This window comes from Esox lucius, chromosome 1, assembly GCF_011004845.1.
Source record: "Esox lucius isolate fEsoLuc1 chromosome 1, fEsoLuc1.pri, whole genome shotgun sequence".
NCBI lineage: Eukaryota > Metazoa > Chordata > Actinopteri > Esociformes > Esocidae > Esox > Esox lucius.
The window spans coordinates 6913176-6929290 of record NC_047569.1 but is presented as its reverse complement, the minus strand read 5'-3'; the positions used below and the strand labels follow the sequence as shown (position 1 = coordinate 6929290).

Genomic DNA, 16115 nt, shown 5'->3' with positions numbered 1-16115 from the left:
AGCCCGACTTAGAGCTGGAGAGAGCCTCATTCCCCTGCTGTATGTTGAAGCTACAGTGTACTGCAAGTACACAGGCCAGGTTGCCTCTTTGCTCAGTGTTATATACCCACCATACTGGCATCCTCTAGGGGAATCTATTGGCTATACATATTGGGTTTTGCCACGTAAATGAGGGAGGGGCTGGAGGCTCCATTAATCACCCAGTCAGGTCCTGGGTTTTTAGGATGTAATGTAGTCAACAGTGTTTGTTGCCTCTCTTAATTTACCTAAAGCCTTGTCCTCATGGCACGTAGCTCTAATATTACCCAGAATGTTCTTGTTTAAAGCCATTAATTTAATATACTGTAAAATGAATGCTAATTGATGCTTGGGTTCAAACTGAACAGTTTAACTGTAGCTACATAGTCTGTCAACACTATAGTTTTTTTCAGTGGTTTCTCAGTATGGTTAGGCAAAATCAATTTGTTTCTGTTTATTTTTATGTGCAATTATTTTGAATCATAAGTGCAACAATTAATGGATTAACAATGTGACAGCACTCCCACTCTGCTTGTGGTTGTCCTTTGATTTTTCAAAGGAGGATATGGGTGGAGCTGGGAAGACAGTCAGGAAGATGGGCAACACCTGTTGGAAACCTGGTTGGCTGGCTATAAAAGCTGGGCCATCAGTGCTGCTTGGGTCTCTCTCCCACACAGCAGACACCAAGATGTTTTGTTACCCTTTGGCCTCATGTATTTCTTACACCCTATAACATACTATGTAAATATCAGAGGTGGAAACAGTACAAAGTATAAATATTTGATGTGTTCCCCAGTTTTGGGAAGTTCTTAAGTTAGAGCAAAATACCTTAAACTAACGAGTGACATTAATTGGACATATACACAATTCCTTTTTATGTAATTGATCACTGGTTAGTTTTTAACTCCTTTTACCTGGTTATTTAGATTGTAATTAGATACTTCCCTAAAGTGGTGAACACAGCCAAACCCAGTTGAGTACTCGTACTCTGTACTTTTTCCACCTCTGGTAAATATTTTTCACATAACCACTCACTGGCAAAAAACCTCAGTCAGTTTATCGCTTACCTTTGTACCATTTCAGGTTATTCAATGGACTTACTCAATAAAAACGTAAAACATTTAGTTTTTGGGGATCTTTTGACTGGTAGTGTATAGGATATACCATGTCAACTAGGTTACCTATACATCAACTAGGTTTCCTTTGAGTTGGTAACATAGTTGACAGTAACCTAGTTGATGTTTTTGGCTAAAGTCAGCAATTACACAAGATGTGGTGAAGACAGTGAAACCACATGGGATCCATGCTATTAAAGATTTAATTTACTTCATGAAAACAGTGAATATATTTTTTATGATTTTGTTTAATTTCACACATTCATTACTGTAAATACAATTTTATGTTAAAATGTTATGCTTGACGGCATTAACCCATGAGTAAAAAATATAAAGAAATGTTCATGAAAAAGAAAGAGATCTTAACTCTATTCTCACCATGTTTTTCATAGGACATGTCACTTCCAGTTAATCATTAGATTTTTGGGAATATAGCAACATTTGACATGGATGGATGTATTATTGTATATCCTTTTCCTAAAAGTCCAGTGAATTGCCCTTGGGACATGCAAAGATTTAAAAGAAAATTTGAATGTAAGATTAATTTAAATATGTTAAAATGTATATTTCTGTAAGTTATTACTCATACTCATTATAAAAGACAACACAAATTTTATATTGGCATTTTGGAATTAAAAATCTATGAAATAATAGTTTTTTTTTAAACCCCACTGTACTAAAAATCTGAGTCAAATCACCACCCCTTTCATCTTTAGTTGCCTTACACCCTAAAATGAAAAACAAATACAATCTGACTGTTATGCTGTCTGTAGATGTTACTATGGAAATGGGTAGCGGTTTTGTTTTAATAAAATCAATGGCATTCTACGCATATCTGTAATATTGTAATTCAGCTGTGTTTATTAGATAGACTGTAAAGACTGTGAGTGTCATGGTGCGGTGAGCAGCAGCGCCACCGTGCCATATTTCCACAAGTTCCCATATTCTCACGAACACATCCCGGACTGTCACATGTTTCCCATCTTCCACACCAGGTCCCAATCTAGCTCGTTTGTATGTGTATATATGTTTCCCCTCTGCTCCCCACATTGTGGATCATTGTTGCTGTTGCTGGTCATTGTTGCTGTCTGTTAGTATACCGGTGAGTGTTGTTAAATTACTGTTGAATGTTGATTGTTAAGACGCGTTGTCGCGCACTTTATTTTCATCAGTAGTTAGTTTCGTTTTCCGTTCGTGTTTGGTTTGTTTGTTGTTTTAATAAAAACCCAGGAACGAGAGTACTGCCTGCGCCTGGTTCCTCCAACACTACACCGCGACGAGTTGTTACAGAATGATCCACCGCAACTGGAGCCAGCAGGCAGCCCCTCCAGAGAGGGTGTATACGTGGAGGGGCGATTGGGGGTCTGACTCCCTCTCATCGGACGATGATGAAGCGGTCTATGAGAGAGTGGAGGAGGATCCCCTTGGGGAGCAGTGCTGGGGGTTGCCCCAAAATGGGTTCGGGGTGCCGCTGTGGGGCATGGACCAGTATGGAGTGGTCAAGCCCCTCACCAAAGAACAAGGGGAGCTGGTGAAGGGTCTCCTGCAGGACATGCAGGAGGCAGGAGGGTCAGGACGTAGGCGAGGCCGGAGGAAGAAGAGGGCGAGGTGCCCAACGCTCGGTCCGAGGTCCCCCCAGGAAAATTTTAGGGGGGGGCTGAGTGGGTGCCCGGGGGAAGTCCCGACGACGCCCCCTCTATGTCCGGTGCCTCCTCGACCCCGTGCAGGCTGGCCAGGCTGTAGGCTGGCAATTAGGCGCACACCGCTTCCTGCTCCGCGGCCTTCCGCAGCCCCTGTCCCTGCGCCACGGCGCCGATTGCCCACTGCTGCATTGGAGCAGCAGCCAGCGCCTCCTTCCTGCCAGCGGCAGCAGCCTGCACCGCCTGAGGCCGAGGAGGAGTGGCCTGCACCGCCTGAGGCCGAGGAGGAGTGGCCTGCACCGCCTGAGGCCGAGGAGGAGTGGCCTGCACCGCCTGAGGCCGAGGAGGAGTGGCCTGCACCGCCTGAGGCCGAGGAGGAGTGGCCTGCACCGCCTGAGGCCGAGGAGGAGTGGCCTGCACCGCCTGAGGCCGAGGAGGAGTGGCCTGCACCGCCTGAGGCCGAGGAGGAGTGGCCTGCACCGCCTGAGGCCGAGGAGGAGTGGCCTGCACCGCCTGAGCTTGCCGGGGTTTGGCTGCCACCGCCCTCTCCTGTCCCGGCCGCCCCGGCGCCTCCTTCGGCTCTTCCGGCTACCGACCCACCGTCGGCTCTTCCGGCTACCGACCCACCGTCGGCTCTTCCGGCTACCGACCCACCGTCGGCTCTTCCGGCTACCGACCCACCGTCGGCTCTTCCGGCTACCGACCCACCGTCGGCTCTTCCGGCTACCGACCCACCGTCGGCTCTTCCGGCTACCGACCCACCGTCGGCTCTTCCGGCTACCGACCCACCGTCGGCTCTTCCGGCTACCGACCCACCGTCGGCTCTTCCGGCTACCGACCCACCGTCGGCTCTTCCGGCTACCGACCCACCGTCGGCTCTTCCGGCTACCGACCCACCGTCGGCTCTTCCGGCTACCGACCCACCGTCGGCTCTTCCGGCTACCGACCCACCGTCGGCTCTTCCGGCTACCGACCCACCGTCGGCTCTTCCGGCTACCGACCCACCGTCGGCTCTTCCGGCTACCGACCCACCGTCGGCTCTTCCGGCTACCGACCCACCGTCGGCTCTTCCGGCTACCGACCCTCCGTCGGCTCTTCCGGCTACCGACCCTCCTTCGGCTCTTCCGGCTACCGACCCTCCGTCGGCTCTTCCGGCTACCGACCCTCCGTCGGCTCTTCCGGCTACCGACCCTCCGTCGGCTCTTCCGGCTACCGACCCTCCGTCGGCTCTTCCGGCTACCGACCCTCCGTCGGCTCTCCCGGCTACCGACCCTCCGCCGGCCACCGACCCTCCGTCGGCTCTCCCGGCCTCTGACCCTCCGCCGGCCACCGACCCTCCGTCGGCTCTCCCGGCCTCTGACCCTCCGCCGGCCACCGACCCTCCGTCGGCTCTCCCGGCCTCTGACCCTCCGCCGGCCACCGACCCTCCGTCGGCTCTCCCGGCTCCTGACCCTCCGCCGGCTCCTGATCTTCGGCCGGTTCTGCCTCCCCGGCCTGTCCCGACGGCTCCGCCACCCTGGTTAGTCTCGGCTGTTCCGCCCCCTCGGCGGGTTTGTGCCGATGGGGGTACTGTGCTGCCCCGCCCCCCCTCCCTTGGGCTGGGGTTCGTCTTGGCCCGTCTGGTGGCCGGGCCTTTGGGGGGGGGTACTGTCATGGTGCGGTGAGCAGCAGCGCCACCGTGCCATATTTCCACAAGTTCCCATATTCTCACGAACACATCCCGGACTGTCACATGTTTCCCATCTTCCACACCAGGTCCCAATCTAGCTCGTTTGTATGTGTATATATGTTTCCCCTCTGCTCCCCACATTGTGGATCATTGTTGCTGTTGCTTGTCATTGTTGCTGTCTGTTAGTATACCGGTGAGTGTTGTTAAATTACTGTTGAATGTTGATTGTTAAGACGCGTTGTCGCGCACTTTATTTTCATCAGTAGTTAGTTTCGTTTTCCGTTCGTGTTTGGTTTGTTTGTTGTTTTAATAAAAACCCAGGAACGAGAGTACTGCCTGCGCCTGGTTCCTCCAACACTACACCGCGACGAGTTGTTACAGTGAGATAGGCCACTAGAAATTGTCACATTTTATCTTACCATTTGACTCAGATTTATTGTATATCAACTAGCACTCATGATTTAAGCCAGAAACTAACTGCACAACGGAAATGAATATTGGAACTAGGACGTTCACTTCCTGGGTTTGGCTTGCTATCTAATTTAATACAATTACACTAAACACTTAGGAATGACAGTACGTCTGCTTTACTTACACACAGTAACCCACAAAATCCAAGTGAAAATTAAATGTCAAAAAGCTGAAAATTATTTACAATTAAAAAAGTAATATACCCAATTTATACTAGGTGGACCCACCTTTTTGCTTGAAGTGCAGTCATTTTCCCATGCCAGAGGGACAGGGATCATATTGCTAGACTCAGTAGTTACCAGTTTAAAAGTTGATACGACTGAACAATTACCTCATTTCCATTCAGCATGTCTGATTGAATGTTTGCGTCTAGATAGGCTGCTACATTTAAGAGTTATTATGCTTGGGTGTGATGGGAGTCATGTGTTATTATGAATCCTGAATCGTTTCACTAAGGTAAAGGGGAGAGCGAGCCTTGAAGTAACCCAAACAGATTGGACCAAATTCTGTAGCAATATAGTGGACAACACTTCATCTTACTTCTTGATTGACAGCTTACATCTGAATTGGATTGATAGTTGGCTGTCAATTGTCTAATCACAGTGTTTGATCAACTTTGCTCAAGCTAACTAGTTCAACCCCCCTGTTGCAGTTGCATGCAATGCACATACATAATGCAAATGCAAATACTAAAAGTCTTACTGGTCTTTTGCAGTTGCACTGTAATGTACAAACATCATGCAAATAATAAAAGTCCCACCCCAAATTGCTTTTTAAATGCAAAAACAATGCAAATACAAATGTATTGATTTAATGATTTGGAACGTTTAGTCCTCCATATGTTTATACTATACAGTCACCGAAAAACATAATGTATGAAAAAGCAAGTACAACTATAGCAAAAAAAAAAAAAATGTAATTCATCATTAACTATTTTTTATTTAACATAAGATGTTGTTTAGTGTTCTTCTCAGGCTTCAGCAGAATGATGTAGCACTTTGGAGCAAACAGACAAAACAGTAGGCCAAAGCTGGAGGCCAGAATAGCAAAGATCTCCACAGCTACTGTGTACTTCCCAGGAGAGCTGACATAGGCTGGGATGAAGGAGATCCAGACTGCACAGAATATAAGCATGCTGAAGGTGATGTACTTGGCCTCGTTGAAGTTTCCCGGCAGTTTTCGGGCCAAAAAGGCCAAGATAAAGCATAAGCAAGCCAGGAAGCCGATGTATCCCAGAACACACCAAAAGGCAAGTTGTGATCCCACACTGCACTCCAGAATGATCTTGGAATGATAGGCTTGTGTATTCTTGATGGGGAAGGGTGGGGCAGCGATGAGCCAAGCAGCACAGATCAGCACCTGAACCAGGGTGCAGCAGATTATGATAAATCTCTGCTGTTTTGGCCCCAGCCACTTCATGATGTTGTCCCCAGGCCTGGTGGCAGTGAAGGCAGCCAGGACCACCAAAGTCTTGCCTAGGATGCAGGATATGCAGAGGGAGAAGGTGATGCTGAAGGCAGTGTGGCGAAGCATGCAGGACCAGGAGGTGGGCTCACCAATGAAGACAAGAGCACACAGGAAGCACAGAGTCAGGGAGAGCAGGATAAAGAAACTCAGCTCAGAGTTGTTGATACGGACAATGGGAGTGGTCCTGTGATGGAGAAAGACCCCCAGGACAGCAGCCGTCAGGCAGGCACCAACTACAGCTATCACCATCAGGGCTATCCCCATTGCATCATGGGAAAGGAACTCCACCACTTTAAGGATGCACAATGTTCCATCAGCATTGGACCAATAATCTTCAGGACATGCTTCACAGTCTATAGAATCTATTGAAAACACAGAGATAAATTGATTTAGGAATTGTTCATGCATGTTGATGCTGTGGTCATGCAGAGGGACAGGACTACATTGAACCATTGCTATAAATAACAATTTAAGAGTAATTATACTTAAAATAAACTGAAGCATTCGTCCTTAAAATATTATAATGTACTATGTTGTAACGTCCCCGCTGGACCAGCCTCCCCTAGCGATCCAGTATTCAGGGTCTCCCTCATTCTGGCCACCAACAGTTCTGCCAAGCCTCTCTTCCCAGTGACCTGCAGTTCCCATGGGGACATGAACTGGGCTGTTTCGCACAGCTGTTTTTTATTGTCATTATGTGGGTTATTTAGTGGGGGGGTGGTTTCTGGGTCAATTATTGTTTATTTCTTGGTGTGATATTTCTTGTATACTTGGAATTTAAAGAACACTACTGTTGTCATTCCTGTTTGGTTTGTCAGTTTAGTCAGGAAGAGAATGCTTCTGTTTTAAAGTATAGTGTTTCCAGGCATTCCAGGGTACCAAAGGGCTTCCTGTTTTGTGGAGTCGGGACATTCAATATTTACCTGATTTTCTGACTCGCTGGTGTCCTCCTAATTGCTTCTACATCCATCTCCAAAAACCCGTAAGAAACGTTACACACGCATTATTACAGATAGTAATCTATCTGTAATAATGTTATGCCAAATTATTGCCATTGCTTTTAATAAACCAACAAGTGCTAGCTGACCCCACCTCTCGCTTTGTTCAATTGTGTACACTATTTCTGTGACCAGTTATGTACTACAGTGGGTAGCTGACATTAATAATACATTGCTAGCCATTTGTTTACAAACTCTGCTAATGTTAACAACATTGCCATTTAAAATAGATTTTTTGACATGATGTTGATGACAAAGTACAGCTTTTCATTTATTTTTGATTACTGTAAATATTACTTACCCACTTTGTAAGTTTTAAAACAATAATATACTCACAATGTCACTGTCCAATAAAGTTAGACCTAGCTCCTGCTGCTAGCTAGACCTACTTGGTGGAAAGCTGTCTTCCATGTCCAGTGGGTTTGTTAAGTTTGTATCAGTTCACTTTAGGATTAAAGAAAAAGTATATTTCTATAAGCTACTAGATAACAGATTTCTGACATACCATAGGCGACCTGAGCCGTTTGGGTTAACCCCAAGTAATGTAGTACCTAATATATTTAATCTATTTAATGAGTAAATTAAAGTGTAGTCAAATAAAAATAAAAATTTCATGGCAATACATTTATAATTTAAAACTTTGATCTAAATTGTTTATTGGGATGACGTATGAAAAACACAGTGGTACCGAGGCAGCAGGCCCGGCATCACAAGGGGTTCTTAGCCCGCTCGGTTTAAGTTTTAAATACCCTATATAAAAACAGCAAAAAAAGAGATTCGCCCCCTCGTAATTTTTAACTGCCCCCTCAGTCACTTCATCTTGGTGCCGGGCCTGCAAAGCAGGCTGCAATGCAGTAAGAGAGGAGCTTTGATTGTTGCCTTTATGAAACCTAAGCAGGAACATGCCTGGATCCACATCTTCGATAATTGCTTTAGAGAAAGTAATCAGTTTAGTTTGCTGAGGACTTGCCATTGATCATCAAAACCACAGATTTTCTCAAATGAGACCTAACAACAAGCCTATTCCATATGGCAACTGAATGTATTTGAAACCCTGATTTATCTCCAAATAATATAGCTGGAAAATAATGGAAATCCTTACTTGCTGCCTGGTATCACTGGGGCCATGCTTCCACATATCAAGGACATCTATGCTAATCTTAAAATGTACATAGTGTTATCAACTGGATTATAAAGTCAACCCACCAAAATATATATTTTTTAATAATAATGTTGAAAATGTTAGCATATGTAATGGCCCACACATGGACTGTATCAGTCCTCACCTGTCTGATTACTAATCTTGCCACCGTCACATGGAACACAGTCAAAGCAGCACAGAGGCTCCCCATGACGGACAGCCTTCCTGAATCCTGGACGACAGCTGGCACTGCACACGGAGACCACCACCTGAGCACCACAAAGACAAAGCTTGATTTGTTGGTCTGTGAGTGTAACAATTAACCAGTTTTATTAATTCAACATAGAATTGTGTATTGAGGAGACATTGCACGAATCTCCCAATGGAATCAAAAGTATTTACCCCCCTTGGACTTATCCACATTTTATTGTTAGAACATGACATCAAAGTTTAGTGCATAATGTCAAAATAAAAAAATAATTATTTGTAATGACGTAGGCGGGATACAGGCTCAGGGAGAACAGTGGACTTTTTATAAAATAACTAAGAAGTAACAAAACCCAGGGACCGCTACCCCCCCAGTGGTGAGCACACACACAGCCCAGGAGGTGGCACCTGACACCCGCCACCGCTATAGACTTAACCATCTTGAACCAGGGACAAAAAATTGCCACAGGATGGGAAACCCAGACAATGCAACTGTGCAGATTTTAGCTTATGTCAGTGGCCAAGGTATATTTAGAATTTTGCTGGACAATGCCACCTAGGTAAGACTAAGAGCCCTAGAGACTCAAGGTAGTTAAATAGTAAGGTTCTTTATCATTTGGGAGGGTTCATGTGAACAGCGACCCAAAAAGAGGCGGATGCCGTAAACTATACAAAATAACAAGTTTTATTAACAAAAATCTATGAATTAAAAGGAAGCTAAAATCGTCCATTGGATCTCAGCCAGAGGTGAGTCCATGTGGGGGTACCTGAGTTTCCGGAGCCTGGGCCAGCCACTCTCTAGCCTTCCACCTAGGCACAAGAAAAATGGACCAATACAAAGTCTAAATGCAAACCGTGCTGACCAGCAACACGCTTCAAAACAAGAGAACAAGTATGGTGGGATCCAAACCCAGCAGCTAGTACCGTAATCCCGAGTACGCTCCTTCCCCAACACACAAGATATGACCCGTACTCATCTGCCCGGGCCGTAGATTATATCCTGCTACGGGCCCAGTGCGTGAAGAGGTTCGCCTCATACTCTCTGCACCGATTGTTCCGTCTCGTTGTTTGTCTCTCCCCCGTTCTCTCCTCTCTAATGTTCTGTTATTTTTCTTTTCTCTTTCTGCTTCTGATTAAAAACCATGAGTCCCACCCCTGGCCTGTTCCCATAGGTCCTTGTCCATCGGCCAATAAGCCACCAATTGGGTGGAAAGTCACGGGTGGCGAATGTAATAACACAACACACAATAATCATAATACACTGCAAATATATACAACATGCAAATAAATCAAAAAGAAACCCTCACAATCCCTGAACAATAGTCCACCCCGTGACACAGACGCTGCTTGTCAATGGAAAGAGAGGGAGGTCCAGCTCTTTGTTCAGTTCAGTGGCTGCAGAATTTAAACATAGGCACAATTCGGCGGACGCCAGTGAGGACCGTTGAAAAGACGGACACACTCATGAACCACTAATCCTTGATCCAGTGGGGATCCACAGGAAGTGGGTCAGACTCTTCAAGCGGACTCTGCCCAGCATGGGTGAACAAGATCCAAATGTGGAAAAATACAAAGGAAAGCCAGCCACAGAAACCGCACAGGGCTCAGAGGCAGCCACCGAAGCCCCGTTCAACAAGAGAAACCTGCACCGGTAACTAGCGCAAGCCCAGCCAAGACTTCATCCCCTGCCTTTAGTCACAAAAGCAGATGGAGCAGACAAACTAAACCCAGCAGAGGAGCCCATGACAGACTACAAATGCCAAAGAAGAACCCACCAACATGAGAGTTCAGGTGTTCCTGGCTATAGGTATCATACAAACTGAGAGTCCATGTCCCAGAACAGCAGAAGCACACAAGACATACCACGAGTGAATCATTATACACACACTAGAACCTGCATGGGCAAGGACAAAGTAGAGAATACAACCACACAGAGCCCAGTCTCCAGATAGCAACGGCCTGCGGAACATAACCTTGCCTTGACAAACTACAAACAACAACACCCAGGGGAATATAACCTAAGATGGACAGTTCAATTGCAGAGTAGCGGAGAGCATATTTTGCCAAGAAAGGTTTGAAAACATTTTCCATGTTCCACTATAAAAAAGCTAGTAAAAAATATGTGACATTTGCCAAACACAGAAGTATGTTAAGTGCAGTTAATCAGTGGATACAGGTGTAGCTGGGTATTTTATAGCAAGGGAGTTAGGGCTCTGTTGCTACACACACATAGGGCCTTATCAGGCGTAATTGCATTTGTATACACTAATATTATGACCACCTGCCTAATATACTGTTTGTCCAGTCGGTGCTGCCAAAACTGTGCAAACCCATTGAGGCATGGACTCTACAGGACCCCTGAATGTGTCCTGTTGTATCTGGCACCAAGACATTAGCAGCATATCCTTCAAGTCCTGTAAGTTGTGAGGTGGAGCCGTCGTGCATCGAACTTGTTGGGCCAGCACTTCCCAAAGATGCTCAATTGTATTGAGATCTGGGGAATTTTGGAGGCTAGGGCAACACCTTGAACTCTTCATTGTGTTCCTCAAACCATCCCTGAACAATGTGTGCAGTGTGACAGGGCGCAATATCCGGCTGAAAGAGGCCTCTGCCATCAGGGAATACCACTGCCATGAAGGGATGTACCTGGTCTGCAACGATGTTTAGGTAGGTGGCACATGTCAAATTGACATCCACATTAATGCCCAGACCCAGGGTTTCCCAGCAGAACATTGCCCAGAGAATCATACTCCCTCTACCGGCTTGTTGTCTTTCTGCAGTGTATCCTGGTGCCATAACGTCCCCAGGTAAACGGCACACAGGTACATGAGCATCCACATGACGTAAAAGAAAAGGGGACTCATCGGAAAAGATGACACTGCTCCAAGGTCCATTTCCGACACTCGCGTGCCCATTGTTACTCCTGCCCATTACTCCTGCATCCTTCACGCTGACACGGCAGGCCTGCCATGCCAGGACATAACAAACTGTTCTGAATTAATTACAAATACAAAACAGAGAATAATTAATTGTGTTCACTCTTCCTTAAGTAACCAATTTTTTTCTGTTTTATGTGTGCAATTAATTAAATGAATTTAAGTTAAAGTTTTTTGTGTTCATCATTAAATACATTTTGAAGGTGGGTGAATACTTTTGAGAGACTCAGTATTTAATGAAATCCAGACCTATCCCATTCCTCCCTACTTACCTCCACCTTAACCTACATAACTTCAATAGTTGGCATCTGATGTAGGTAAATACAGAGTGTGAGCAGCTTGCCTTGCTCTGATGCCCTGCCCACACTATCTTCTCCTCCTGGATCACCAGCTCCTTCCCAGGATCCTTTGTTCCATCGAACACACCCACAGTTATAAACTCGATGTTACCACCAGAGCCCTTCTGCCAGTTGATGATGTCATAGTACGGGATGGAATCCCCTTTCCAGTCAAACTTTATCGTCTCTCCAGCGATAGAAACGTCCACTTCTTGTAGATAATGCTGCAGCTTTTAAATGAATTAAAAGCAAATTGTAGAAAGATATATTATCTTTTTGTCAGACTGGCATGATTCCCTATAATTAGAATTACCATACACAGCAAATTGACAAGTGTTTCTTACCTAGTATAGATTTTTTTTGTGTAATTGATCTAATGTTGAATCAGGGGTTCTTCAAGAGTGAAATGATGAACTAATTTTTTTCAGTTAAACATATGTTGTAATGTAAATAACCAGTTTTAAGTGGGAGAGTGTGATTGTCAGTTTTACTGTGCAGCAAGGGAAAAGTTACATTCTTATCATTATAATATTTTTGGTTTCTAAATCTGTGATTTGCCCTTGTTAAAATGATTCTGTATTGCTGACACTTTCTCTTTAAAAAGTGAAGATGCAATCCCCTGAATCTAAACTCAACAAGAAACCAGGCAAGCCTAGTTCAGCCGACCTGCAATAGAAAATGTTGCCACCTCATGATTCAAACCTGGGTCACCCACATGAAAGGCTGTGTTGTTAACCACTACACCATGGAGCTGTAAGTATGCTGGGTGTCAGTATTGCCTCTTGTCTCGTTTTATCCTGAACAAATCCTCTTTTGCCACTGGCCATTTTAATAGTTAATTGTCCATTCGTGAATGCCATTGATACAGTTAAACTGACGTTTCTTACTAAGTTTACCTCCACCACAAATAGCGGCTATGTATTGCGTTTGCCACTGGCCGTTTTAACAGCATATTAGCCAGTACTAAGCTTTACCGGTATCTACTAACTTACTGGAATAGTCATAAGAATTGAGCAATTGCTAGCGAGTCTGCCAAAGCTATTTCATTTGATGGCATAATGTATTTCTTTCTTTCATGGCAAAACAACGTACTTTTTTTATACAGTAACTATCAATAAAGGCGACGATAACTAACTTTTTGCAGCCACCCAGATCACTTCTTCCACTATTTGTATGCAAATGAATACACCAATTTGCCAAATTTTATAATCTCATCATATAGAAATACGATAACCTCATAAGGGTAAACATATTCAATCTTGATTTGTGGCTATTGTTGCATTTGCATTAGTTATTTATTCTGTCAAACAATTTGCATGATTTCTAGAAATTCTAATTCTGAAGATTCCTGGAAAATAAGCTGGCAATCCAGAATTCTGTCCAAAGATTTATTCTGTAAAACCTTTTGTGTATAGTATATATAGTCCTACAATAAAAGTATCAATTCTCTTATACACTTATATAGTATCAGTCTCAGCACATTATTCATTTGACACACTGGAGATTGTGACAAAACCTGTACCTGCCAGGGATATACATTGTTGCTGTTAGCACAGGAGTGGTTGAGGAAGGGCCCTGTCCCAGGCTGGCAGTAGAGGAGGTTGTGCATGGAGTGGGTGATTGCATACACAGCCTTGTAAACATTATAGGTCACTCTGGGGCTGGAGGTATTCATGTAGGCTGAATGTTGATCAAGGATAGCCTCCTGTCCTGAGCAGGGGGGCAGCAGGGGCCTAGAGGGGGACAGAGATGGGGAGGGAGAGCAGCCGTACAGAGCCTCCCACAGCTCCTGCACCATGGGGTTGGAGGGGTACCTCACAGGGTTAACCATCTGCAGGTAATCCCTGAGACCCGGGATTTGGCCTTGCCTGATCCCAAAGCCGATTGTGCCTCCGAGGTAAGTGTAGTACTTGCTGGTGGTGAATACGGAGGCAGTGACCCAGGCCTCGCTAGCCACCCACTGGATCCCTGTCACGTTCTGCTCCATGTAGTCCTTCAGGAATGGTGTCATCTCCCCCTCAGCAGAGAACACCACCACCACCCTGGCTGTGGAGCTACGCATCACCTAGACAGGAGAGAGAGGCAGACAGGAGAGATAGTCAGACAGTAGAGAGAGGCAGACAGGAGAGAGAGAGGCTAACAGGAGAGAGAGACGCAGACAGGAGAGAGAGGCAGACAGGAGAGAGAGAGGCAGATAGGAGAGAGAGAGGCAGACAGGAGAGAGAGGCAGACAGGAGAAAGAGGCAGACAGGAGTGAGAGGCAGACAGGAGAGAGAGGCAGATAGGAGAGCGGCAGACAGGAGAAAGAGGCAGATAAGAGAGAGAAAAATAGAGCATAGTTGAGAAGTGAATGGAGGGTGACTGATGAAGGACAGACGAAGGAGGAGTTTAAAGGGGACATGCATATGTAGATAGATAGGCTGGGGAAAAATAAAGCATGTATAATCTCTCACTTGTAGAAGGTTATTTTGTACATGGAAGAGATGTCGTGGCAGAACACTACCTCTCCCTGCTTAGTTTCAAACCTCTATGATCTCCAGAGCTTTTTGCTGGTTGTAGAGCAGGGGGATCATCTCCTGGTATGCCACACACACGCCTGTCCCCTTCAGCTCCCTCAGCAGGCCCTGGAGGGCGAAAAGGCCATACGCATGGTCCCCACGCACAACCCCGACCCAGCGCCAGCCATATCGCAAGAGAAGCTGGGCCATAGCTTTCACCTGGAATGAAAGATTAACCATGCTGTAACCAGGATGTGGGACCAGGATATGAATACAGGATGATCTGATGTGCTTCACTGCCTTTCAACAGCAAGTGCCATTAGGGTTACTCATATAATACTTTCTGTTGAATCTTGAGAGGTATGAGATCCTTGCCTCATTTTTATATGTTCACCTGGTAGTCGTCATTTGGAATCACTCTGAAGAAGTTGGGGTACTTCGTCCTATCACTGAGGCACGCACACGATGAGAAATAGCTGATCTGGAGATACATTTCTTGTTGGTTTGCACTCAAATACACACGTACACTCATATCCATAGTAACACAGAGAATCAGAAAGGTTATACAGTAGCATATGTCCCCCGGTTGATTGATAAGTGAAATGATAAAAGGGCAAATCTAGCAAGACTCAAGCCACAGCCACTGGAAAATGTACCTCTGACTATTGCGTTACTACAGAAATTGACAATCTTTTGTCAATGAACAGCAAACTCACTGATTGCTTAATAGGACCTGTCACAGAGAACTCTGAATGTTATTGACTTTCTGTCTCTTAATTTTTCGTGAGCTGTAATACAGTGAATAATTCATTTACTTCAGTTTTTAAAAGACTTGAAGTTGAACCCTACCATTGGTATTCTAAAGGGGTGTAGACTTTTGGACACAACAATTGACTGAGCAGAACCAGATTCACCAATGACAGCCAAGAGAGGAGAGGCACTGGAACACATTGGCGCATGAGCCTGGAACGGTCCATTTAGCACGGACAGAGCAGCCCTCTGCCCCGTTAGAGGATATGCACACGAGTCAAAGATCTTGTAGCCCAGCGTGTGGTTGGGCAGCAGCTTCCCACTCTGATTGATCACCTCCACCGACAGCCTCATGGCAAGAGCCCAGCGGAAAGCCCTCGGGTCAAAACTGAAAACACACAGAAAAAGAATGATACAAGCAAAACAGAGATGTTGGATTGAGTGAAAGGCTGACAGGAGAGTTGGAATGGATGGAGAGAGAGGCTCAAAGAAGGTAGGAGAGACAGAGAATGGAGAACAAAAAAACCAAACAAGAAAACATTTCATATATTTCATGTGCTATTTCCGGTGAACGCTGAAAACTCACCCATTGCACTTGACGGCTGCTGGTCGGTACGTATAGTTGATGTCCGGCATTTCCTGGTTGTAGTGCAAGGGAAAGATACCCCCAATTACATAATCTCCATCAGCCATGAACACAGGCTCAAAGTCATTCTGCAGAACACATTGTGAGGCTGAGAGGGGGTAATCTGGGATCTGGGAGGGGGTATGTGTGAGGCTGGAGACAGAGGGAGATAGGAGCCACAAGAACAACAGAGTCATCCTTACTACTCACACTCCTCACACAGAGGGCAGGAGAGCTGTTAT

At 45.6% G+C, this 16115-nt stretch overlaps 1 protein-coding gene across 1 annotated transcript; it reads right to left on the bottom strand.

Annotated features, from left to right (window-relative positions):
* Positions 1-5843: 5843 nt before the first annotated feature.
* Positions 5844-16070, bottom strand: LOC105006701 (extracellular calcium-sensing receptor). Its single transcript, XM_010865358.4, has 9 exons — positions 15835-16070; positions 15348-15636; positions 14893-14979; positions 14526-14717; positions 13815-14065; positions 13523-13733; positions 12030-12230; positions 8665-8788; positions 5844-6742 (listed from the first exon to the last, which is right to left on the bottom strand). The coding sequence occupies exons 1-9, from the start codon at positions 16068-16070 to the stop codon at positions 5844-5846; spliced, it is 2490 nt and encodes an 829-aa protein (XP_010863660.3).
* Positions 16071-16115: the final 45 nt, after the last annotated feature.